Genomic DNA, 26,692 nt, shown 5'->3' on the forward strand with positions numbered 1-26,692 from the left:
TGAAAGCCGCTGCGCATGCGCCGCGTGACGATTCGCGCTCCCATTGGCTGCTGGTCGAAGCACGGCGGCGGCACGCGGTGGCGGCTATATAAGGCGTGTCGGGCGGACGGCGCCATGCTGCTTGCAGAGGAGGAAGGCGGTTAAGGGCGCTGGTAGGGGGCGGGGGGCAGCTGGGTGTGGGGCCGAGGGCAGGGTGTGCCGGGGTGGGCTCCGTCGTGTGTCCGCATCGCGGGATGGCGGTGTCTGGGCGGGGGGTGCTGCTCTCACCTGCTCCTGGTTTTGCAGGTGAGCTGCTGTCGTTCGCTATGGAAGAGGACTGGGACACGGAGCTCCTGGAGCAGGAGGCGGCAGCGGCTCCTCTGCGGCGTAATGAGGAGCAGGTGTGGGCGGTGAGTTGTGTCCGGGGGAGGGTGGTGGGATGGGGGCACTGGGATGGCCTGCCCTATAGGGAATAAGAGGCCGCGAGGCCGCCTCGGTGCTCACTGCAGCTCCCTGAGCGTGCCGGGCTCTGCTGTGGGAGCTGAGGGCACGGGCTGTGTGCCCGAGGTGTCAGAGCCGACAGTGCCAGTTATTCGCATGTAGTTTTGTTGTTTTATTACTCGGTAGCAAAGTGCTTTGGTGTGAAGTATAGGGTGAGGTAGAGGGGGGTGTGATAAGAGACAGCTGAATAATGTTTTACTACTTATGGGATGAATTAATATCGGCAGAAGATGCTGTAAATTTCAGGATGTGTTATGAATCTTTGATAGTTGGCATTGGTCTTAGAGATCTTTCGAATGAGCCTTGAGGAATGGGGGGTAAGGAGAGATGAATGGAGAAATTAGGCTTTGCTGGAAATAAAATGGTACAATGTGAAAATTAGGTGCTGTTTGAACTGTTTTGGGTGGAGTATCTGAATCTTTGAATAAACTAAGAGGGGCTGACTTCTATAAAATACTTGATAATCTGTAAGCATGTTGTTGAAGAGCAACAGAAATGCGTATGTTTGGTGGCCCTGCTAGGCAGGGGGGTTGGAACTACATGATCCTTGAGGTCCCTTCCAACCCGGGTAATTCTGTGATTCTGTGAAATGCAGTTGTGAAGCTGATGGGAATAGTTTTATTTATGGTACTTGTATTTGTAATCTTTCTAAGCCTAAATTGGAGAAAAAAATACTTTAAAAGACTGCATTATTGCTTTGGGTGACAAATGGTTATAACAAGCTTTAAATGTTTGTTAGCAAAGTGAAGTTGATGCCTCCACAAGTCTGACATGAGGCAATATAGACTTGTCTTCATACTGGTTGTGTATTACTTGGTTCTGGTGACATTTGTGTATGACCATTATGCACTTCAATGTAGTGGAGCATAAGAAACTTTGAACAGAATAATTTGAAAGACTGCACTTGGGTGCAGAAGGCACTTTATGTCAAATGCAAGACTTGGCAATTAAATGCACCTTTAGTTCACATATACTGTTCTTGACCTGAAGATAACATTGTGATGTCCCTGTTTTTTCCCTGTAGACTAACTCTGGCAGACCAAACAGCCCATCCCACCGCTTCTCCAACAGACCAACCAGCCCCTTGTCTGGCTTCCCAGGCACACCAAACAGTCCCTTCTTTGGCTTAAGTCAGAATAAAGGCTCACTTGGTATGCAAAAACTCCTTGAGATTTTATTGATATCTGGGGAAGCTGATGACTTGAAAAGCTTAGGAGATGTAACGTAGTACTATTCTAGTTGTATTTAATATTTTCACGTGTTCCCTCATGCAATAATCAACATCAAATTGTGCAAATAATATAAGGAGTAAGTTTTACTTGTGTCCCTCATTCCTTTGTTTAGCATAGTTGGTGTTGAATACATTGTATAATTTAAAGTGAGTGGATGAGGACTGGGTAACCATTTCTACAAATGCCTGTGTTAAAGAGTGTTGAAAATGAGTGAATACTACATGCAGTGTTGAGCAGTCCTATCAAGGTACTTCCTGACAGTTATACTGAGAATAAGAAAAGCTCACAGGAAGCTGTTGAAACATTTAAAAAAAAATTAAAAATAAAAAAACTAAATGAGACATTATGTTGATGCAACTTTCACTTTGTAAGTTTCTATAAAATGCTTTGATTTCATGAAGATTATACTTTTTTAAACTTGAAGAGAATCCTTAGTTATAATAGGCCGTGCTGATGTTACACGTTTGTCCCAGCACGTACTTGGATTGATGGTACAATAACCAGATCAGGAAACAGGTTTAGCTTAAACCTGACAAAATGTGGGATAGGGCAGTTAAGAAGTTCTCACTGGTTTCTTTTCTTAGGAATGATCTGTGCTGAAACTACATGTGAATATTATAAATTCAGTGAAATTGTATCTGGGTTAAAAATACGGTGTTCATATTTAGTTCAAAACAGCTGTGGAATCACAACCTAAACTTTTTAAATGTGTCATGTTTAGCACAGATTAGATTAATTTTCTTATAAGCATTTAGAACAAGGCAGTATGTTTGTTGTTGATGTGTCATTCTCCTACCTCTTAGTGTGTAGGTGAAAAAGAGATTTTTTTTTACGTAATTACTTATTCTCAAGATATTGGAAAATCATTATGGCCAAGACCTAGAATTCAGATCTGTTACTTGAACTTCTCCAGATTTGAAGTGTTAGAAGTTGAGAATTCAGAGAGCAGGTATTGATGGGGATTTTTATTTTTTTTAACTTTCCAGAAAAGGCTGGATAAACCTTTCTCTCTTTTGGAAGCTTTTATCTTACAGTTAATGAATTGTGTTTCAGCTGATGTTTAAATAAGGCATGCAGACTTGCAAAGGGTACACTTTGTCCCTTGATCTCAAGACTTGAATGAAGGTGGTAAGCTCTTCTGGCACCATTAACAGACTATGGGGTGTTCCACTAATCATTCACCTTCACCTGGAGTTTATGCTATTGATTGCAACCTTTGGGGCCCAGAAGTTTTCCTTAGTTTCCAGTTATGTAGGGTGAATTTTATTGGTTTGTGTATGAGAATGCTGTGGAAGACAGTGTCAAAAGCTTTGTTTGTTTAATTTTCCAGGTGCTAATGAAGGATTTAACAGGAGTCTGCATGCACAGCGTGACACTGGAGGAAGTTTTGGGAGCAGAGGTAGGATTGTGCAGTTAAAATTTGTACTTTTGGGGATTATTAAGCCTTGCTTTTGGACCAAACATTAGGACTGGCAACCGTATTATTGGTACCCTGGTAGGTGCTGAAATATGTGTGTGTTAGTAGCAGAGCTGTTGTAGTGTGATGCTGTTCTGTTTTTGAAGACAGCATTATGTACCCTAAGCATTGCTGTTTAAGGGCACCTTGTTGCATCATATAATAGTTTCTTATTGTTCTAAATTAAGCGTGTTTACTTGCCAGTTTAGCGTGTTGACCTTGTTCATACTGTCAGCTGAGTTCTAATGTGTTTTGTTATGTATTGATTTACCTGAATATTGGAATGAATTTTGTTTCTTATTTCCTCCATTAATATGTTTATATCTGTTAGACACTGAAATGGATTACTGTGGCTAACCTTAAATTCATAGACTGTGAATTAAAGGTGATTGTGCTCCAGCTGCATAGGCGTCCTCTAGCCCTCTTAACTTCATCCAGCTTTGAAATGCTGTCTTCTTTACTGTAGGCTTTTTTACCCCTCTTGGGAGCCCAATCTGTATACAGTCAACTGATACCTCTCCAGATTCCTAAGACCCTTCAAAAATAATTGAGAGACATCTTGCAGTGACATTATCCAGCCCTGTGAATACTCAGGGGTGAATTCCATTGGGCTCTATAGACTTATCTGCATCCAGGTCGAGCTGCAAATCCTGTACAAGTGTGGGTTTGGCTGAGTAGTTGGCTGAGGACCGTGACCTCCAACCTGGGGCATCTGAGGTCCCTGAGTTAGTAATCAGTGTTAGAGGCAAAGGCGGCACTAAATGTCTCTTGCTTTGTCTTTGTCCTCGATTGTGAGATGACCATTCTCATCAAGTAATGAACCAGTGTTCTCTCTGGTCCTCCTTTTGTTGTTAATGTATTTAAAAAAACAAACAAACAACAAAACAAAAACCTTTTTGTTGTTAACCACCATATTGACCAGCTTTAAATTCTAACAACTTTGTCTGCATGAATTTTCTCTGTGCAAATGTGAATATTGTCCCTGTAGTTATCACCTGTATCTTTACCTTGCTTCCAGCAGCTGTGTGCTTTCTTTTTCTGTCAGAGCTTTAGAAGATTCCTGTTGAGCCACACTGGCCTTCTGCCCCTCCTTCTTGACTTCTGGCACTGTGGAATTGCCTGGTTCCTGTGCACTCAGGAGGTTGTACTTAGGGTAGGCAGTGCTGAGACTCCAAGGCTTTCAAAAGCAGTTTCCCAGGGGATGTTAATAAGTAGTTTCCTAAGCAGCCTAAAATCTGCCCTCCTTTATATTCAGGGTTGAGGTTTTGGTGGCAGTTTTCCTCCTGTCACAAAAGATTTTGAATTGAATACTGCTTGGCCACTGTGGCCAAGGTGGCCATTGTTCACCACTTCACCCATGTGATCTTCTCTGTGTTAGGTTTTTAGATTTTTTAGGCATCTGTTGCATCTGTTTATATAAGCTGTGTGGTGTACTCAGTTAAACTTTGTCACTTAAGTGCTCCATAAGGACAAAGGCAATTGAGCTTTAAATCTCTAGGTTCCTTGAAGAGTATTTAATTGTCATCATCATCGTGGTCTTGTGGTCTGTGGTAGACTCTCACAGTGTCATCTCCTTTGTTTCCGTTTCCCTTAATCCTTACCTAGAGGCTCTCAACCAAGCTGTTGGTAAGTGTCATCTCCATACAGTCCAGCCCCTGCACAACATACAGTGCTGCTCTGCCTATCCCTTCTGAAAAGCCTGTTACCATCCATCACAACATTCACAGGGCTGGTTTTGCATATAGAAGTGATGTTGTAGCCCTGGACTGAGGCAAGGCTTCTAGCTCTTCTTGTTTATTTCTCATGGTGTGTGCATTGAAGTGTTTTAGATGTGTTTCGATGTTTAGATGTGTACCTGGCACCTCATAAAGCAGACTAAAGGATCTCACTAGCACACAGCCATTCTGACTGTGGCATGCCATCCAATAGTCTATCACCAGCTGTGTAGGTGTACTTCAGTTGGGTCATTGATCTTGCTCTCAACTTTGGCATGCTGTCCCTACACTCATCTGTAGTGAGCATGATTCTATTTTCTTTCCCCCTTAATGCTTAGTTTAAAGCCCTGTTAACAAGTTCTGCCAACTCCTTTGACATATATATACAGTCCTTTTCCCTCCTTTGAGACAGGTGAATCCTGACTTTAGCCAGCAGGCCTGGTTGGCTTACAGAAACAAACTCCTGTTCATCCTGAATATATTCGGTAATTTTAACGTGGAGTTCATTTAACAAAATAAAACAACCAACTACCCTAAAATCAAAGGTGATCTTGATTGTTGATTTATTTTCCTGTCTGTAGATTCTGCTGTACATCAGAACAGAGAAGATCGACCAGTGACCAGACTTGGTAGAGGGAGGAGTTTTGGAAGCAGAGGTAACTTTCTGGAGTGTTTTGTTCTGTGACTATTTGTATTTTATAAATTGCTTTCCTTATTTCTATATTCAGTTTCATTGTATCAGACCCATGTGAGCACTTATGACTTGAGGGCTAATACTAACTCTTGTGAAAATAACTCTAAACCTGCATTTTAAGGTCTGTATTGCTTAGGAATATTTATACTTAGCCTGTCTCCTTTAAAATGCAATTTTTATTTTGCATTTGTAAAAACTCAAATGATGGGCTATTTATGAGTTAGTATTCACAGCATATTGGCTGTGGATAATAAGACAAGCTGAAAAACTGAAACATCCTTGTCTCTATGAAGTACTGCTCAGCAGTAACTAAAGCATCAGTGTATTATCAGTGTCTTTCTCCTCAGTATCATACCAGACACTATGAAGTCTCTGCTGAAACCAGGGTAATGATCTTTGTTACTGTAAAATGGCAGAACAAATGTTCAGTTGTATAGACTAACAGATAAATGGTAATAGATGTGTAGTACATTAAAATGGTATAATAAAGTAGAATTTACTTTTGAAAGTTTTCTCAATTTTGTTTGGCTTACACTAATAGTAATGTGCTTTATGTGACACAGTCTAGGTGTAACTCCTACAAACTGTAAAGTGTTTTTTTTCCTCCTAGCATTAAAAAAGCCAGAAATGCGTTGTGCCCATGCAAATGTGAGGCTTATTGGCAGTCTGGGTTAATGTGAGCATTAAGGACTGTTACACAGTAAAATAGTAATGTGGGACAATAAGTAGAAAGTGCTATCTTACTATGGTACTGCTCACGAAAATGGAGAAAGCCAGTTTTCCTGTGGATTAGCCAGAGGGGTGAAGACTTAGTGTTACATTTCCTTCTGGAAAGATGCAATACAAGAGAGCAGTAGACTTTCTTTGTGTTTTTAGCACAGAAAAAAAATATCATTTTTCATGTTTGGGCAAATATATAGCTTTGTTAATTCCAATAAAAAGTGCAGTAAAGCAGGGACTTCACAGAATAATCAAAGATCATTTGATATGTATGTGCAAAATCAGGCAAACTAAGGTCTTGTGTGCCATGATGCAGATTCTCAAGAGAGGAACTCCACAAACGAGCCTGGCATGCGAGAACAAGGTTTTAGAGGAGTTTCTGGCATCTTCGGGCAAAACAAGTGTGAGTTTTATATTGACTGGTTTGTGTGGGTCTGCACCTTAGGTCATTCTTTTTGACTGGATTACTCCTTGTGAACTAAAAGTATAATGCTGTGAAATAGTTTTATTTCGTCAGATGTGCTAGGGGTACCTTCTTTGCAAGATCATATCATTGGAAGTAATACAGAACAGGTAAAAAATACAAAGAATCTCCTGGGAATATTGTGCTGTGGATTTTGTCATAAGTAGCATCAGGCATTTATCTTAACAAGGGGAAGTAGAGATGCTGGTGCTGACCAGTGAAAGCAGCAAGAGCCGAGGGAATGGCATGGAGCTGCATTAGGGGATTGTCAGGTTGGGTGTTAGGAAAAGGCTCTTTGTGAGAGGGTGAGTAGTGAGGCACTGGAACACTCCCCAGGGCAGTGGCCGTGGCACAAAACTGCTGGAGATCAAGGAGCATTTGAACAGTGTAATCAGTCAGAGGTTTGGACTTGGGTAGTCTGGTGTGGAGGCAGGGGGTTTGATTCTGTGTGTCCCTTCCAGCTCTGGATATTCTGTGGTTCTGTAATACTAGCATTGCGCGTAATGCTTTATAAAACTAATTTTAGATGTACACCTTACTATGCTTTGTATTTCTTACAGGCTTTAATAGTGAGGAAAAAAATAGTCCTCTGCGTGGCAGCCCTTTTGCTTCAGGAGGAAGAGGAGCAGTTGGGGGTCTTGCAGGTGAGGTGTTTTTAGTAACATGATTTGTCTTGGATTTTCTCATTGCTGATTTGTAGCAAAGTAGTACTATCAGAGCTTTGGTAAGTGATGTTAGCTTAGTTTTTCCCCCCACTGGGAATTAAAGACCTATTGCAACAGTTAGATGTCTTGCTTGCATGCTGTTGTGAACAGATTTTTATTCAACTGATACAGCAACGATGTAGGAATTATTGATCTGTGATGAATCACAAAGTGGGGTTGACTGATTCTTAGTAGCACTTGATCAGCACTTTTATCTTTTGCATTAAAAGAGTGTAAGAGCTGTTTTGCATTAAAAGAGTGTAAGAGCTGTGCAGCACTTTTATCTTTAGCCAGTTTAACATAGTGGTTCAAAAATTTACTACAGTCAATTACAGTAACTTAAAGATTCAGAAGTGACAAGGTTTGCATGAGATTTAGAGTAGGGTGTTGGAGGGGGAGATTTCTAAACTTAGTTATGTGCTCGAGAGCTTTCTATGTGCCCCATTGAGTTACTTACCTTTCCTTTTTGTTGACTCTCAGCGAATGGCTGGGATACATCCAAAAGAGAGGCTTTCTTTCCCCTGTGTTACACTATGTCCATTTCCTGCATAATGACGTATTGTTGTTGTCTTTAGCATTTTTCTCAAGTTGATTCTGTCTTCTAGAATGACTGTAGATAATAACTTTCCAGACTGTGTATTAAAAAAAAAGTTTATGTTCTTCCCCTTCAGTGTTAGAATATGTCCCCTCCCCTTGCTCCCTCCTCCCCCCACGCCAATCCCAATTTTACTATGGTTCACAAAGATTTATTGCCAGGAAATATTTTCTAAGACAAACCCTTGTCTTTAAAGGGTTACATATGGGCTAAATGTATTCCCTAATGTCTGAGATGTGTTTACCCTTCAAGTACATTCTACATTCAATTTTAAAATCTGTGTATAGTATATAAAATATTAAGAAGGGCATATACGTGTAGAAAAAATAGGAATAAAGCAGCTGCCTTTTCTATCATATACTAAAAAATATGTACAAGCACACATCGGTGTGTGCTGGGGAGGGGCAGGAGCTGAGTCTCAATAGATCACAGTGGAACAGTTGCTTTGCAGTGTACAGAATGCTTACTCAGAATCAAGTCTTATACAGATAATTTAGTACAATTTCCCTGGAATATGTGGCATGCAGCATTCAGAGTATTCTTAATTACTTTTTTTTTTTTACAAGGGCTTGCTTCTTGTGGATTAAAAGAGCCTTAAACAGGTTGTCCTTGGTGTGTTTAATAAACCTCCTTAGCAGGTTGGACTAAAGATATAAGTCCCTTATTCCATTCATATCACTGTTCAATTGCTTTAAATGCAGCAAAGGTAGATAATAGGTAGTCATGCTGCTGCTTCCCTCACTTTTTTGGGGGACATTCCTTTAATTAGAGTGTTACTAGTACAATTTTACATCTTTGGGAGATGAAACCATGAAAGTTTAGCATGTGCAGTGTAAGTAATTGTGTGCAAGAAACACAGATTATTGTTTTTGAAATCCTCTATAACTTCAGAAATTCTACCACCTGCTGCAGCAGAGATGGAGTATTCTGGTATGTTAGTAGGTTTTGCATTAAAAGAGTGTAAGAGCTGTGCAGAATTCATAGATTACAGCAGGTAGGCCCAACCAATGGGCTGCACGTGGCCTAGCTGTGTTTGCACTGCAGCTTGTGCCCCCTGATGCCACTTCCAAATCTCGTGCTTTGTTGGTAGATGAAGATACTGATGCTACAATTATGGGTTGACTTGGAATTTCCTTAGAGGTATTGATAATGAATATAATGTCACTGAGTGAATAGCTTCTTTGGTGCCACTGAAAGACACAACTAAATCTCTTGAGTTGTATGAAGCAGTAAAAAAACCAAACATTAAAGCAATTTTCTTTAATCTTTTTTTCATTATGGTCCTTAATAATGTTCTCTTAGGAGCTTTTTTTTTTTCCCTAAAATAAGCTAACTTTGGAGACTGCTTCATTTAACAGGAGCTCACAAAGGACGCAGTGAAGAAATTGATGCTGGAAGAGGTAAGCAGCTTCATAAGTAATATGTCAATTTTAACTTGCTTTTGAGTCAGCATTTTTTCTTAAGATTGCTAGAATTCAGTTCACAAGACAGTAGGTAGAGATTTATGAGAATTTATAACTCTGAACTGTATAACATGAATTGTTAAGCATGTACTGTTAAACTGTTTAAACTGTGATCACCATTAAGTTTTGGAGCAATGCTATCATTGTTCTCAGCTAAATAAAGGTGATTAGTTTTGGAGTGGACTGCTGTGGAATTCCTCTGTGGAATGTTTTTCTTTACTTTCTAATGGCAATTGTTGCCCACTTGAGACAAAGCTACTAGAAATTAATTGGCTATCACATGTAAGTGGTGATTAGAGTTGTTACAGAAAAATGCTTGGGAAGCATTAGGTTATTCACTTAAGATGTTACTTTTGAGGCGCTCTGTAGAGAAGACAGGCTTGATGTGTTTTACTGAGTTCAGATTGGTAAATAGAATGTCATACTTTATGTGCAGGAAATAACATTGAAGTGCTTAATGGATAATGACTTTCTAGCATGTATTGGATGTGTCATTTGGAACAGACTATCAAAATGTTTGATTACTTTGAGTGTATTTTGAGGAGATATTGGCATTATTTCGCTTCCTGGTACTTCTGAGATGCAAAGGGACAAATAACAAATACCTTAATTTTGTATGAATAATTTTGGTTTATAGTCATTCCTTACTTGAGATTTGTGTGAAAAGACTTGTGTTGCAAACCTTTTAGTGAACATCAAATAATTCATTTTTTACATCTGATTTTATTAGCTTGAAAGTTCCCTTAGGGAATGCTGAAGTATAAATGAACTACCAGGGACAAAAGAATTGTACTTTTAGTATAAAATAATTTCATTGTTGGGAGGTAGAGCCAGTTTGTAGTGTAATGAATTTTTGCAGTAGTTATGTAGGAACTAACATACTTGTTGTTAGTATCTCTTCAAAGTAAGATTCCTGAGTAAATGTGTGAATGCATTATAAAACGGCCTTAGAAAAGTCTTGTTTTATCCGCAAGCAAATTTTCAGTATTGTAGTGTGAAGCTAAGTTTTAGTAGAATTCACTTACACGTATCTTTGTCTCCTGTAAGGTGGAGGAAAATACAAATCACTTCAGTAATGCAATACTTGAAGCAGTCTAAATTTTCTTTACACTGTTTATTCTTGTGTTCTTAAGGTCCAAAGGTGACTTACGTGCCCCCTCCTCCACCTGATGATGAACAGTCCATCTTTGCAAGTTATCAGACAGGAATTAATTTTGACAAGTATGATGAATGCACCGCTGATATGACAGGAATTGACCCTCCAGCACCACTACTGGTTAGTTAACATTTTGTTCTCAAGTATTGAGTGTGATTCTGTGATTTTCTGTTTGTTTAAAAAGTAATGTGTGATTTTGCTTCCACATAACACAAGGTGGCTAGCTTTTTTTTTTTTTTTTTTTAAAATAAAAGAAGGGAAAGGGTCTTCTTCCTTCTAGGAGGAAGGATAAAGAAGCAGGGCAGAGGGAGGGAAGATAGCAGAATGGAGTGGGGGCAGGTGGTAGGGAAATGAGGGTGTGATATGGTTATCTCTATGCTATATGGCTGTGTACTGTTACAATACATTTTATTTTCCCCTTGCAGACTTTTGAAGAAGCTAACTTCTCTCAGACTTTGAGGAAGAATATATCTAAAACTGGATATTCAAAACTTACTCCAGTGCAGAAGTACAGCATTCCTGTTATACAAGCAGGGCGGGATTTAATGGCATGTGCCCAGACAGGATCAGGAAAAACAGTAAGCATTTTCTGTAGCATTCATTCATACTGTAAATTAATGACTTTGGAGTTTTAGGTGGATGCCACAGACTTCAAAATAAGCATTCTTCTGTTGGCAAGCATGTAATTTCTTTTTTGTCATTTCAGTACAAGAAAAACCATTTGTCAAGTGTATTATTAAGCAGGGATAGAACAGATGGGGAGCCATTCTCAGATTAAATTAATTAAATTAATTTCTAATTAATATATTAATTAAATTGAATTGAATTAATTTAATTTTTGAATACTTCACTAATGACTGGACCAGTCATTGAGAACATACAGATAGTGAAGCAGATTTGTAGGCTGTCGTGGAAATGGTTTATTAGGAAAATAATAGTATGTTAAGAGAGACTTGTTTTGTTTCGTCTTTTAAACTTGTGCTGGATTTCAATAGTATGTTGTCCTGATTTGTTGTCCTTAATGTGAACCAAATCTGATTGCACCAGACTTAGTTTTAAGTGATTCATTACAGTGATACAGAGACTAGAATTAAGAAGCTGACAGTTGTCTCAACTTGTTAAACTTTAATGTATACAAATCTAACTACAGACAGCTCTGTATATTTGGCTATTACACATACCATTTTGAATTTTAGCATTGTGTGGAATTCTAGCTTTGATATATATGTTGTTAGTTGCTGTTTAGAGAAATGTTTCTTCTGTTTGTGGAGAGGTTGAAATGTGCAAAAACCTTAAGTTACAAGTATTCAGTGCTTTTTTGAATGTCTGCAAAGAATGCTTTTTTGTCAGTCTACAAGGGTTCTGTTTTGGGTGTAACTAGACTTATTTGGAAGTAGGAGTGCTGATGTCACAAATTAGTCTGCTGTTGTTGTAATCCAGAGATTGTTAATACTCTGTTAACTTACAGATCTGCTGATGATAATATAAAGCTTCTAAGCATGTGTTTCAGAGCAGTATTTGATCCTAGGGTGCTTAAATAGTACTCTGTGTCAGGATGATGTGTTGAACTGCCTGAAGAACTCAGAAATAAGGTAATGTGTGGTGGTGTTCCTGCAATATTGGAATCTTAAGGACTAGAGAAATGTTTTCATACTTTTTAGGCAGGGAGAAAGTTTTGACCTGTGATATGTTGGTCTAAATCCTTTTGCTGTGCTTTTCTTGAAGTTTATAGCATGCTGTATCATTCTGTCTTTTAGATTGATACACAGCTTTACCATGACCAATGCTTTAAGTCTAAACAACAAACATGCTATTTTTAGGCAGCTTTTCTTCTACCAATTGTGGACCGGATGATGAAAGATGGCGTAACTGCAAGTGTCTTCAAAAAGCAGCAAGAACCACAGTGCATTATTGTTGCACCAACTAGAGAACTGATAAATCAGATCTTCTTAGAAGCAAGGAAGTTTGTGTATGGGTAAGCATCTGTACTTGCTTTGTACTTAATCAGAAATAATTATTTTCACAAACTACCAAAATTTTTTATGCCTATCAAATAAGTACAAACACTGGAGCTTAGGTGGGTAATGCTGATTAGCAAGTTTATTACTATATTGGGTTTTATATATTTAACGTATTTTATATTTTGATATATTTTTAACTATATAATAATGACACCGAGGCCCTGAAGTGCATCCAAAGAAGGGCAACAAAGCTGATGAGGGATCTGGAATATGAGTCTTAGGAGAAGTCATTGAGGGAACTGATATTATTAAGTCTGGAGAAAAGGTGGCTCAGGAGCTAACTTACTGCTCTCTACAGCTACCTGAAAGGAGGTTGTGGTGAGGTGGAGCTTGGCCTCATTTTTCCAGGTGACTAGCAGTGTCACAAGAGGTAATGGCCTTAAATTAGTTTGACTTAGTTTTATCTGATTGAACCTTGTTATGCGTGGAGCTGAATTAATATCTTCAAGAATGAACAGAATTCAGATATGAAAATACTTTCTATACACATGTGGAAGGTAGTTCTTGTTAATAGGTGCATTTTTTCTGCAGATCTGATTTAGCTTAACTTGGTAGATATAACCAAAATTCTCAGCTGGGAGAGTACTAAATTGCTTCAGTAATGGAACACATTTGCAGCTTAATGCTTGAGTAGTGTTCTCTGCTTTTCAAAAATTTCCCCTTGTAAATGTTCTCCACTGGCCCTTTGATGTGTACAGCTTTAATATTATATTTTCTGACCTCCCTTTTACTTCTGAGCCTTCAGTATAAAGGGAGCAGCGTGTAACACTCTTTCAATTCTTACTGCTGTATTGTACCTCAGTTGAAGGGGAGAGGGAAGAGTGCAGTTGAGATGCAATGTTCCTTCCTCTTGTGTGCAGTGCACCCTCTTGTATGTAGTCTGAATGGGAATCTTGAGCTTATAGCAATGGAAATTTGGCCTTGGATTCTGCTCTTTGTTATAAACTGTATTATATGATAAATGGATTGAAGCACTCAAACTGGTTTGTGGTAAATCTGACTGTATTTGCTTATTTTCATGTATTGATACAGCTTAAATATGTAGATAATAATCCATTTTTTTCCTATACAATAGGACTTGTATAAGGCCTGTTGTGATTTATGGAGGTACACAAACAGGTCATTCAATCCGTCAAATAATGCAAGGCTGTAATATATTGTGTGCCACTCCTGGAAGGCTTCTTGACATTATTGAAAAAGAGAAGGTAAGCTTCTTCATCTTCGTCTACGTTCCCTTAAGCTATTTTAGCCTTCTATGTACTATCGTTCATTATTCAGATTTATTAGAAGCAAATAAACAATCCTTGAAAACCAGTCGGTATGCTGCCTTTGAACATGCCCTTGAAGTGCAAGTGAGTGTTTCCTGGAATAACTAAATACCATGATGTTTTGCAAAGTGTGGTGTGTCTTTTCAGTTCTTATCGGGTCACACTGAGAATACCATTTTAGATCAAATTGGCTGTAATGCTCTTGGTAATTATATTTTACAGTTAAATGTAAAAGAATGTTATGTCTTAGTTTTCATGTAAAATCCCTTAGTACATTTTCTCTTTAAGTCTTATTCTTTTTGCTGTGGTAGCTTTTGTGTGTGGGGCTGTGCTAACATTCCTTGAACTTATTAATGCTAATTTTAATCAAAATACAATAAATTTCAGGTGTAATATTTTAAAGTTTTTATTTTTCTAGACGAAAATTCAAATTGAAACTTCTGTGTGTTGGAATGGTGTCTTAGTGATGTTTTGCTGGACAAATAAGGTTTGCAGAAATACTTTGGTAATAAATTGGAGATTGGGTTTCTAGTCACAGTCAGCAGTATGTACTTCTGAAGTGTAACATTGTATGCTTTCTGACATCTACTTTTTACAGGCCGAGCAGTTTTTGAGAATGTGCTAGGATTTTATGAGAAAATCCTTCTAAAACTTGGACATGATTTCAAACCCATGGTGCTGAATAACAGTTTACCTACATTAGGCTCCAATTGGTTTGAATTGGGGAACCAGGTTCTGAAGCATTTTGGTTTCAGCATATGATTAGAATTGGTGCAGATTAACAGTGTTAGAGACCAAGGTGCAAGTAAGATATAATATCTGAGAAGAACCTGGGCTTTTATTTGTCAATTAACTCAAACTAAAAGGAAATATTTAAAGATGGATTTTGACTATTAACTGTATGCTGCCAGTGAAAAAACACAATTTTTCTCTCATTGAAATGTTTTCAGATCAGTTTAGTGGAAGTGAAGTATTTGGTGTTAGATGAAGCAGACCGCATGCTTGATATGGGTTTTGGATTAGATATGAAGAAGCTGATTTCTTATCCAGACATGCCATCTAAAGACAGACGTCAGACATTAATGTTTAGTGCCACTTTTCCTCAGGAAGTTCAAAGGTGAGCTAAGCAAAGATGGGAATGTATCTGAAAGTACGCTTGTGTGCTTCTAGATGCCTGAAAGGTGAAGAATACTCATTTTTTCTTTTGTGAAGTCTTATAAACTTGCTAGAATAGACTGAAAAGCTACACTGTTAATATTCCTTGCTGAAAACTTACTTATTTTTTCTCAGTAGCAAATCTACATATATACATCTAACTTACATAGATGAAGGGTGGCTTGCTTGCTTTCTCAGGAGGTTCTTAGTGAGAATTTTGTGAAGTCTGAAAGCTCTTGAATTCCACTTCTGCGGAAGTCCTCATAGTGTCCTTGCTTTTTTGTTCGTCTGTGCAGCAACACACTTATGTTTGAGATTTAAAGCAGTGGTCTTGCTCTTTATCAAGCAGCACTGGTACTGTTGTCTTTAGGTTTCAGGGCATAATTTAAACAGACAGCTCAGCTATTGTTCAGCTCACCAGCCTTCCTCATATAGCATTCCTCATATAGCATCCTTCTTTGCCTGTATGAGCGATGTTTGGTTTCAGCAGTTCTGAGACTTCCACTCATGGCTTTTAGATGCGTCTTGCATCTCTGCCACTCAATACACATAACGTTCTATTTTCCAGCCAAAACCAAGTTTCAACAAATGGAAATGGTGTTGCTGAACCTGACAGAACAAAGCATCTCTTTCCCATAGGCGGTTGAATATTTTTCAGTATTTCCACTTTTAAAGAGACTCGTATCTAAAGGTCCTGTCTTAAAGAGGATTCTAAGCTGCAGCTTGAGCAGTGGACATAACTGTGGTGGCTTTTGTGTTAAGTGATATAATTGTGACATTATGACCCAAAAAAACCCTACCAAAACAGTAAGTGTATTACAGTTTGATAGCTTATAAACTAATTGGACCATGGAGGTAAACTACTTTGTTACTTCAGTGGGTCAGTTTTGACTTTTCAACAAGGATGTTTTTGGAAAGTAAGGAAAAAAGTATATAAGAAAAAAAACTTCAGAACATGGTACTTTCTTCAGCGTTGTTCATTTTAGGCACTCCTGCACTTCTTTTCAGACATTTTTATTTTTAGGGTAGATTTAGTCAGATTTGGTTTAAACATACTACTGAGCCAGTTTTTCCTTGCTGATGAGAGAAATTTTGCTTAGCAATTTTGGGCTTTATGTTCTCCATTAAAGTGCAAGATGTTTTCTGTCCCTTCCAGTGCAAACCGCATTTTGTGTACACTGGATATGAAGCATGCTTATCTATAGATAGATTAATACAATTTAGTAAAAATTCTCAACTATTATGGGGCATTTGTTGGTGATACTGATTTTGCCACATTTGATCTCATATAAAAATCTAAGACCAGAACAGAATCTGAGTTTCACTTATGGGGTGGTAAATAAATGCAATGGGATAAGATCTATGTTTTTAAGTGGAGCTTTTGTTCAGCAGTCAAAAAGAATGGTATGTCTGAAGACTAATCTTCAGTTCTGGGCATTGTAGGGTTCTCCCTTGTTCCTTTCAGGTAGTGATATAGCACCCCAGGAATGGTAGCATATGTGTCACGAATATATTTCAGGTGTCTGTGTAGAACAGTTTGAGATGACTAAGAAATACAGTATTTGTATTTTGAGAAGTTGTGGGCTTGTCTGTGCACTGATCATTTTTTGTACGACTGTTTAGGAAAGAATACAAACTTCTTATCCTTTTTTGAAAGAAAAAGCACGTGTGGCAATCTGCTGAGACATTGTATGAGTAACTGTTGTGATGGATGCTTGATCTGGAAGCAAAAATAAGCAGTGTTAATAGTGCTTAATAGTGTTTGGTTCTCTTCAAGGCTGGCTGGTGAATTTTTGAAAACGGACTATATATTTCTTGTTATTGGAAATACCTGTGGAGCCTGCAGTGATGTTCAGCAAAATATTCTTCAGGTCCCCCGGTTATCCAAGAGGGATAAACTAATAGAAGTTCTACAAAGCACAGGTAACTTTCCTTGTAACTAACTGTCTTCCAGGAGAGATAGACTTGCTTACTTTTAAATGTATGCTCTTGCTGTTAAGTCATGATTGCATTCTGTTGCATATAAGACTGCTGATGGAAGCTTGAAGTGCTTTGCATGGAGCCATAGGTTTTAGAAAAGTTTGTATTATGGTTATTTGTAAAGGTCTGACCTTTGAGTAATGGTGATGAAACTTCATAGATGGTAAGTTTCTTTGCATAGATGGTTACTAATTGCTTTAGCACCTGATGATATTCACCAGAGTGTAGGTTTATTAAATGTAAACAAACCTTTGGGCCTGTATATATTTTTTTTTCATAGGGGTCACAGAGTTATCTAGACTGATCTATGTCCATGATGGGAGGGGAGAAGGCAGTAGGCCCGTGGGCCCCCTGAACCCAAAGAATGGGAAGGGAAAAAAAGGGAAGGGGGTATAGAGGTGGGAGCTGAGCTCAAGGAAACAACAGAGCAGTGCCAACAATCTAAGGAGGAAAACTTTTTTTACTAACTGTGATATCAGAATGCAAGATAACACAATATAATACAATATAATTAAAATTGAGGCTAATAAAGAAAATAATGTGAGAGAGGTTTCCAAAGGCAGAGAAGCCTGCTTTGAAACTGAAGGCACCACAGCTTTAAAGCACACCCACACCTGCCGCCAGGCAGTGAGAGAGAGAGACAGCCTGCCATGCCTCCCCATATTTATACTTCTGCCATCGCTCTTCCCCCCAGAGAGGTTTCATCCTCTTGGCTTGTTGAATTATGGCACAGGTGTCACTGTCGTGAATAACCTGTGCAGTAGCGTCCATAGCTAAGTCCACCCCTCGGCGTCTGGCCCACTTACATGTCGCATGTCTTCCTTGATGGCCCGAGGTCTCATGGGCCCATTGAGCTAGAAATAATTCACTCTTTTTCTGCCAGTCCATGTCTATTTGAGTCACCTCAATTCTGGCAGCTTTATCTACCTGATGGTTGTTTTGTTGTTCTTCAGCAGCCCGACTCTTGGGCACATCAGCATCCACATGGCGCACCTTTATAACCGTATCTTTTGTTCGGGCAGCAATGTCCTCCCATAGTACTGCAGCCCAAATAGGTTTACCCTTCTGCTGCCAGTCATTTTGTTCCCACTGCTGTAACCACCCCCAAAGGTATTTGTCACCATCCATGAGTCAGTATAAAGATAAAGCATTGACCACCTCTCTCGTTCAGCAACATCTAAGGCCAGCTGGACAGCTTTTACCTCTGCAAACTGACTTGATTCTCCTTTACCTTCGGTGGCCTCTGCAACCTGTCGTGTGGGGCTCCACACAGCAGCTTTCCATTTGTAGTACTTCCCCACAATATGACAGGATCCATCAGTGAATAGGGCATATTTCTTTTCATTTTCTGGTAGATCGTTGTTTGGTGGGGCCTCTTTAGCACGTGACACCTCTTCTCTTGGTGATGTTCCAAACCTTTTACCTTCAGGCCAGTCCATGATCACCTGTAAAATTCCTGGACAATTGAGGTTCCCCATCTGCGCTTGCTGTGTAATCAGTGCAATCCACTTGCTCCAGGTGGTATCGGCAGTCGAGGTGTGTCATGGGAGCTGTGTTTCAGTACCAGCTACTTCAGAAGCAGCCTGAACCCCCTCATACGCGGCTAAGATCTCCTTCTCAGTTGGAGTGTAGCACTCTTCTGACCCCTTATATGCTTGACTCCAATATCCCAGTCTGCGTCGGGTCTCTCCTAAGGCTCTTTGCCACAGACTCCAAGTGGGACCTTTCTCACCATCAGCAGTACAGAGGATGTTCTTTACATCCTGTCCAGTCCGTACTGGCCCCAGTGCTACAGCTCGGGCTATCTCTTGTTTAATCTGTTCAAAAGCCTGCTGCTGCTCGGGGCCCCATGCAAAATCATTCTTCTGTGTCACCTGATAAAGGGGGCTTACAATGAGGCTGTTGTTTGGAGCATGCATCCTCCAAAAGCCCACTGCACCCAGGAAAGATTGTGTCTCTTTCTTGCTAGTTGGTGGAGACATGGCAGTGATTTTGTCGATCACATCTGTTGGGATGTGACGACGTCCATCCTGTCACTTTATACCTTGGAACTGAATTTCCAGGGCACGCCCTTTTACTTTGCTTCGCTTAATAGCAAAGCCGGCTTGTAGAAGAATTTGGATTATCTGCTCTCCTTTTGTGAAAACTTCCTCTGCTGTATCGCCCCACACAACAATGTCATCAATGTACTGCAGGTGTTCAGGAGCACCACCCTATTCCAGTACAATTTGGACCAACCCATGGCAAATGGTTGGGCTGTGTTTCCACCCCTGGGGCAAAAGGTTCCAAGTATACTGAATGCCCCTCCAGGTGAAGGCAAACTGTGGCTTACATTCTGCAGCCAAAGGAATAGAGAAGAAGGCATTGGCAGTGTCAATGGTGGCATACCATTTGGCTGCTTTTGACTCCAGCTCGTACTGGAGTTCCATGTCCAGCACAGCAGCACTCGGTGGCTCATTCAGGCCACGGTAGTCTACTGTCAGCCTCCATTCTCCACTGGCTTTACACACTGGCCATATGGGACTGTTAAAAGGTGAGTGAGTTTTGCTGATCACTCCCTGATTCTCCAGCTGGCAAATCAAATCATGAATGGGGAGCAAGGCATCCCTGTTGGTGTGATACTGCCATCTGTGCACTGTCTTTGTAGCAGTTGGTACCTGCTGCTCTTTTACTCATAGCAGCCCCACAACAGACGGGTCCTCTGACAGGCCAGGCAAAACAGACAGCTGCTTAATGTTGTCCATATCTACAGCAGCTATCCCAAAGGCCCATCGATACCCCTTAGGATCCTTGAAATGCCCCCTTCTGAAGTAATCAATACTAAGTATGCATGGAGCCCCTGGGCCAGTCACAGTAGAATGCTTTTGCCAGTCTTTACCAGTGAGGCTTATTTTGGCCTCCAGCACAGTCAATTCTTTAGAGCCCCCAGTCACTCCAGAAATATGGGTTGATTCTGTCCCTTCATGACCAGAGGGCATTATGGTGCCCTGTGCACCGGTATCCACCAGTGCCTTATATTCCTGTGGTTCTGATGTGCCAGGCCATCAAATCCACACAGTCCAATAAACTCTATTATCCCTTTCCCTCCCCTGACTGAGGGCAGGGCCCCTCTATTCATTACCTGTGGTAACTGGAGCAGCTTTACTGGTGGTTGGTTTGTTTTGTAGTTCTCTCATCCATGCTCGTAGTACAGGAGTAGCTTTGTCATGCCACTTCCTCTATCTTCTTCATGGTCATGTAGGTAACATCACAAGGCAATACGTGGTGTAGTCTTACTGTTGTTCCTTTCTTGAGCTGGAATGCATTTGCATTTAATAGCTGTGATTTTTTTGATGATACAGGTGAGGAGGAGGTTTCATCACCTTTAATTATATGGGTCTGGATTTTCATTAGTTTGATCAGCTCTTTCATTAGACTCCCTTGATGATCCTGACTTTCATCAGTCATTTCTGATACTACTACAGGTTTGACTTGATTAACCAATAGAGACACTTGCTCTTCCACTTGATTCAGTCTGTTGGTTACTTCTGAGATAGCTGAAATGGAGACGTGAGTTGAGGTAACTGTTCAAAGTTTTGCGTGTAAGAACCAATTAAAAAACTAGGGGTCTTCTCTGTTGTTCCTCGTACCTTTGAAGCATTGCTGCTAGTGTAACAGCGTACCTTTCTAGTGCTGTTTTGGTGAGTTTCTGCCATATATCAGGTGTCGCCCTTGCTCTCTCAGGATCATGGTCTTGGCGTGGATCACTAGGATCAAAATTAGGGTTATACAATATTTCCACCACCTATTTCCCTCAAATACTGGATGCCTTTTTCAATTGTATCCCACTTGTTCATCAGAGGCTTCAGATTGTCTTTGAAGGGAAGTTTTCCTTCACAACCACTAACGTTTGCTCCCAGTGGGTGGCAGCTCCATCCAGACATCTGATAATCCTTCTGTCAGTAGCTGTGTCTCTGGCGGTGCCTCCTAGTTGTCAAGCTTTGTTACCATGTAGAGACAAGCTACTGGCCCTGCTGTCCCAACAGCGAAACAACCAGGTGACATGAGATTCATTTGGGTGCTGGGTGAACTCCTTTCTTGAGCCTTGGATTTCAGTCATCTTCAGAGGCTGACAAACAGTAATAGAGACTTTCTCCTCATCACTCTCTTTTTCTTGCCTCTTAGTATTTCCTTTTGCCTTTTGTGGTGCTGTGTCAGGCCCCCCCTTCGCCTGGATCTTCCTTTGCCTCCTTCTCCGCTTCTTCTTTTTCCATTGTAGATGTGAGGACACCCGTTTCCATTTCTTGCCTTCCACAGGGGCAACTGGCATTGTTACTGGTGCCTCCTGTGACTGATCAGATTTGACTTGGGTATTTCCCCCTTTGGCTTGAACCTCAGCTCAGAAACTCTCTCTCCAGAATAGTATTACATAGAGCACAGTAAGCACAAGCCAAGCCCTAAATAAGTCGTATCTCCTTAGATCTATCTAAGCTGCACCATCCCTGACTCAAATACTGGCTTCGTTTCTCAGGATCCTACAGGTGTTCAAGAGTGAAATCCCATGACATTGCAGGCCCCTGACTTCTAAGATTTTTCCTAGACCTCTCCATATTCCCTGCCAGTCAGCATTCTCTGGTTTTGGAGGAGACTTCTGCATAGAACAAATGGATTGGAGTACATTCAGTGATATTGGTAACATGCTCATGAGCATGATCGCTAACTCAGTTTTCAAGAAACCTGCGGCAAACTGAGAAGACGGCCTGGAAACCAGATTGAACATCGTGGTGTTAGTAAAATTGGCTATTCCATTTGGGATGTAATTGTCAAAATTCAAATTATACCACATTGCATATAAGTACCAGGCAGGTGTCTCCATCAGTGCCCTTATTTGGTTATATATGAACACAATTCCACAACAATAAATCATGACATTAATAATTGGCCAATACATTGAGAAGATCATAATTGCTTTCAATCCCTTAAACAGAGCAGCTAGAATGGAGAGTAGATTCATAGCTGGTAGCTGCTAAAAAGGGAAAGGAAAAAATATCCCCTGCTCAGGGATATGATTTAGCAGAGGGTTTTTAGTGTTAGGGTACTGTGGTTAGGCTGCAGTGGACTTGATGAACTTCAAGGTCTTTTCCAACCTGGGTAATTCTATGATTCTATGAAAAAGAACCAAATCAGAAGACACTCTGTACAGTGTCCGGACTACAGTCTAACCTATGAAGGTCAAATAGCAATGCTCTTGCAGTCTCTGGATTAAAGAAATCCTCCCCCCTCCCCCCCCCTTTTTTTTTTCCCTACTAACTAACTTTTAACTAACATTAAAATCTTATGCCTGCATTCTCCACCAAAAGCTGTCACGGAGTTATCTAGATAGATCTATGTCCATGATGGGGGGGGAGGGCAGGGCAGGGCAGTAGGCCCGTGGACCCTTGACCCCAAAAAATGGGAAGAGAAAAGGGAAAGCAGTAGGGAGAGCTGGGCTCAAGGAAACAAACAGAACAGTGGCAATGATCTAAGGAGGGAAACTTATTTTTCTATGATATCGGAATGCAAGATAACATAATATAATACAATCTAATTAAAACTGAGGCTAATAAATCAAGGACTCGGAATGATGCCCCATGTCTAGCTATATGCCGTAGGAAGAGGCAACATACTGGGGCTTCCCACAGAACAAAACTCATCTTTCATTTCTTTTAATGAGGAGAAAAATACAATGCATGACTATCAACCTGGGTTTCTGTGTTGATTTAGAAACTGATGGATTGCCTTTGTTCAAATCATGCCATAAAGACTTAATTTAAAACCAATTCTCAGATTGGATGTTCGAAACTGCAGCTCTCAATAATGAATTTGCATCAAACTCCATTAGATCTGTTCTCCTTTTTAACATAGGTGGTGAACGAACCATGGTGTTTGTGGAAACAAAGAAAAAGGCAGATTACATTGCAGCCTTTCTTTGTCAAGAGAACTTACCATCCACCAGCATTCATGGGTGAGTATTAAGTGAGAATTCTTAAGTATTTACTAAATCAGTAGTAACATATCTGAAGAGAAACTTTTCTTGAAATCAGCTTGTATTAGTTTAGTTTGCCTTGCAATTCTCAACAGCTCTGTCCTGTAGAGAACATAGCATTTCTGAAGGTGAGTTTTGTCCCTTTGTTTGATGAGTATGCATCTTCATGATTGACCACGTTTCAAATACTCTGTAAGAATGGGGAATTCTGCATCTGCTGCTGAACAAGAAAATGTTATTTAATTCAGTAGAATCAGCTGTTGTAACACAAATGATAAAGACATAGATATAACAACAACAAAAAAAATACTTGAGATTACATTCATGAATTGAAGTGGGAGCTGTGGATCTTTCTGTCTGTGATGTCAGTTCCCCAGAGCATTAAGTCAAGTTGTGTACCACAGAGGTTTCTGATGCTGTTGTTTCTGCCTCTGTGATGTGCTCACAGACTTCTTAAACAGTATTTTTATAGAGAACAGCATACAAAGACTTCTCTTGTGTTCTCTTGCTGTCTGATCATTACTGTTGTGTACCCTTTTGTTCTCTCTTCTTCTCTGAAGTCTTACCTTTGTCCCAGTGCCCTTCTTTTCTTCTTTACCTTTCTATGCTTAGCTTTGAGATTATTTTACCTTGAGGTGGGCCATAGATGCACTTGGTGAAGTAGTCCTGATACATATTATTTTCTGAAAAAAATGCAGTTGTTCTGGAGTTTCAAGTTAAAATAGAAAATTCTTACTGCTAACCTGTTAAAAATTCAGAAAACCCAATGGGTAGCATGAAGGTAACGTTTTTTCAAGAACTGCTTCTGTCTGTGAACCTTTTAACTTGTATCTTAATACTGCAGATTTCAGAGACTTTCTAATAATTGTTTTCTTGACAGAGACAGGGAACAGAGAGAGAGAGAGATAGCTCTTCATGATTTCCGTTCTGGAAAATGTCAAATTCTTGTGGCAACTTCAGTAGCAGCAAGAGGCCTGGATATTGAAAATGTTCAACATGTTATCAATTTTGATCTCCCCAACACCATTGAAGATTATGTACATCGAATTGGACGAACTGGTCGTTGTGGAAATCCTGGCAAAGCAGTTTCTTTCTTTGATGATCAGTCAGATAGCCATCTTGTACAGTCTCTACTTAAAGTGCTTTCAGAAGTAAGTTTCAAATCTTAGCGCTGAACTTCTGTTTCTGAGGTTCTCACTTTAGCGTACAGAGTAAGAATTATAACTGTATTGTGGTTGTGTAACTTTTAATATGAATTGGGAAAGTGGTCAAAGTTGATAGATTCCCTTTTCTAATTATGTAGGCTCAGCAGGAAGTTCCAGCTTGGTTGGAAGAAATGGCTCTAGAAAGACCAAATACTGTTTCATCACTTGGTGCCCAGAGGGTAAGTCTGGAAGTCTTTGCTGTTGGAATTCTCTGTTAATATGAAGGTGTGGGTCACAACATATAACCAAAGTATTTATTGCTGGGACTTTTGGTCTTGATTCCCTTATCTGAGTTGTGCCTCTTAAAAATTCGTAATGATTCTGAAACTCACTTTGGATAACTGGTCTTAAGTTTGACTGTTTGCATTGTAGCCTTACTAGCTGCATTAATCTTTATCTGCAGTATCAAAAATGACTTTGAAATAAAAGGTTTGTACAAATACGCACAATTTCTCTACTACTTGTGCATTTCACTAAGTAACTGTTTTGGCTGACAACTTACAGTAATTGTAGCTAGATAAATGTCCTAACCTGATTTATGTCAAATTTTTTATAGAGTTTGTGTTGAGGAATCTTACAGCTTCTTAACATTGCTCTTACCAGATATGAAAATACAACCTGAGTAAATGAGACACTCTAGGTAGCGTAGCTGCCAAGACTGCTGTTCTGTGCATACTTGAAGTTTTTTAGAACTGATGTTTGATAATTCTTGCTAACTCAGTTACTACTTCAGTTTTGGTCTTAACAAAATCCGTTCCTTGATGATTTTCATAGGAAATTTTATTATATCACATTTGCATTTTAAGTGTTGATACACTGTTAGAGACTTCCGGATAAATAATTACTCATTCTGTGTTCATACCGTGTCTGAAGTTGGAATTCAATTTCATGATTCATGTTTTTTGCCTTCCATAATTTGTGAAAATGCTTTATTTTGGGTGTATCCACATGTCTCTCCAATTCCTTAATCAGTTCTGAATGTTTGTTTCCCCTTGGGTCTTCTTTGGGACATTAGTTAACTTAAATTCTTCTTTCTCATGCTTGAAGTCTGAGTGTATCATTTGTACGTAATTACATTCAAGGACATTTATTTCATTTAGATCGCTTCCGAAGGAAAATCTTGTCAGTTTTTCTAATTGGCTTCTGAATACACATGGATCTTTATGGATTGTTCCAGTACTTTGCGAAACTTTTAATTTCTAGGTCTGAGTCTTCATTTGTATGCAGTATTCACTTTCTCTTTGAAATGGAATGGGTGAAAAGGTCACTATATAATAGAGCGATTCTTGTAGAACTGTGGTCTGTTGCAGACTTTTTATCTGGTGATTTTTTTGAACAGGCTTCTAGTTGACTAGGCTATTACAATGGAAGAGGATGTTATTGGGAAGATAGTTCAGGCAGTCATCCTTAAGAAAGAGGAGAAAGTTTTTCCTTGACATTACTTGAACCACTTTGTGTTGGGTAGGGGAAAAAGTTGGGATTTAAACTTTGGGAAAGATTACTCTCATGCCTGATAAAAACTGAGGTTGATAAAAGCATGTTCATCTTAGACTGGAGTTGTGGAAAGCTCCTTCCTTGTTTTAAAAGTTAGTGTTTAGAGAATATGAAGGATTATGAATACCAATTGTTTTGTAGCAACTGTTGTTGAAAGCTTGATACTGTTAATGATTCTAAACTAGTACCCATTCTCTTTCCTAGATTAATACAGGCAGCAGCAGAGTGAACCCAGGAGGAAAGACGATGTCGTATACTGAAAGAACGTTTCAGTCATGGGAGTAAAGCAAATTTAGTACTGAACTTTGTTATTTTCTGTTGTGGTTTAAGTGAACTGTTGCAGTTAATGTTCAATTACTGTTAAGCTTTATGAAACACTTTGTCTTCACAAGCTACCTTGTATCCCATGATGATGATTTCAACAATGAAAAAGGAACCCATTGGTGATTTTCACTCAATGCAGGAAGGTAAAAGCCATTGTCAGGAAACAAAAAAACCTGATACTAAGTGTTAAATATTTTAATCAGTAGGTGTTTGCTGAGGCTGTATGTTGCTATAAGTAATGCTTGCTGTAAACCAGTGAGTTGTCATCCCTGTTTTGCTTGCAAGTGGAAAATAACATATCACTTGAACTTGTTATTAAAACTCAGTTGAATTGCAACTTGGAAGCAGTGTATGTATTTAGTGCCCTGGACAGCATGGCTCCTTTTCTGGGTAGTTCTCCTTGAGGATTTGTGTGTCCATTATGACTTTCATGTCAGAAGTTTGGGGTTTTCTTGATTTGCTTACTGCAGGAAATACATATGAGTAGTAATTTTTGGAAGATGTACTCTTGAAGTCTTCCATGTTTATGAAAGGCTAACAAACTAACTGCAGTCATGGGTTGT

At 39.6% G+C, this 26,692-nt stretch overlaps 1 protein-coding gene across 1 annotated transcript; it reads left to right on the top strand.

Annotated features, from left to right (window-relative positions):
* DDX4 (DEAD-box helicase 4) lies at positions 1–26,470 on the top strand. The gene is given in 19 exon segments (XM_015848726.2): positions 1–102; positions 104–152; positions 286–389; positions 1,505–1,631; positions 3,043–3,111; positions 5,465–5,539; positions 6,614–6,700; positions 7,321–7,404; positions 9,418–9,459; positions 10,656–10,798; positions 11,104–11,256; positions 12,499–12,653; positions 13,775–13,904; positions 14,918–15,084; positions 16,900–17,045; positions 22,986–23,085; positions 23,987–24,257; positions 24,410–24,490; positions 26,010–26,470. Coding segments are annotated over 19 exon segments (2,151 nt in total). The 5' UTR covers positions 1–15; the 3' UTR covers positions 26,091–26,470.
* Positions 26,471–26,692: the final 222 nt, after the last annotated feature.

The sequence above is a fragment of the Coturnix japonica genome, chromosome Z (assembly GCF_001577835.2).
Source record: "Coturnix japonica isolate 7356 chromosome Z, Coturnix japonica 2.1, whole genome shotgun sequence".
Lineage (NCBI taxonomy): Eukaryota > Metazoa > Chordata > Aves > Galliformes > Phasianidae > Coturnix > Coturnix japonica.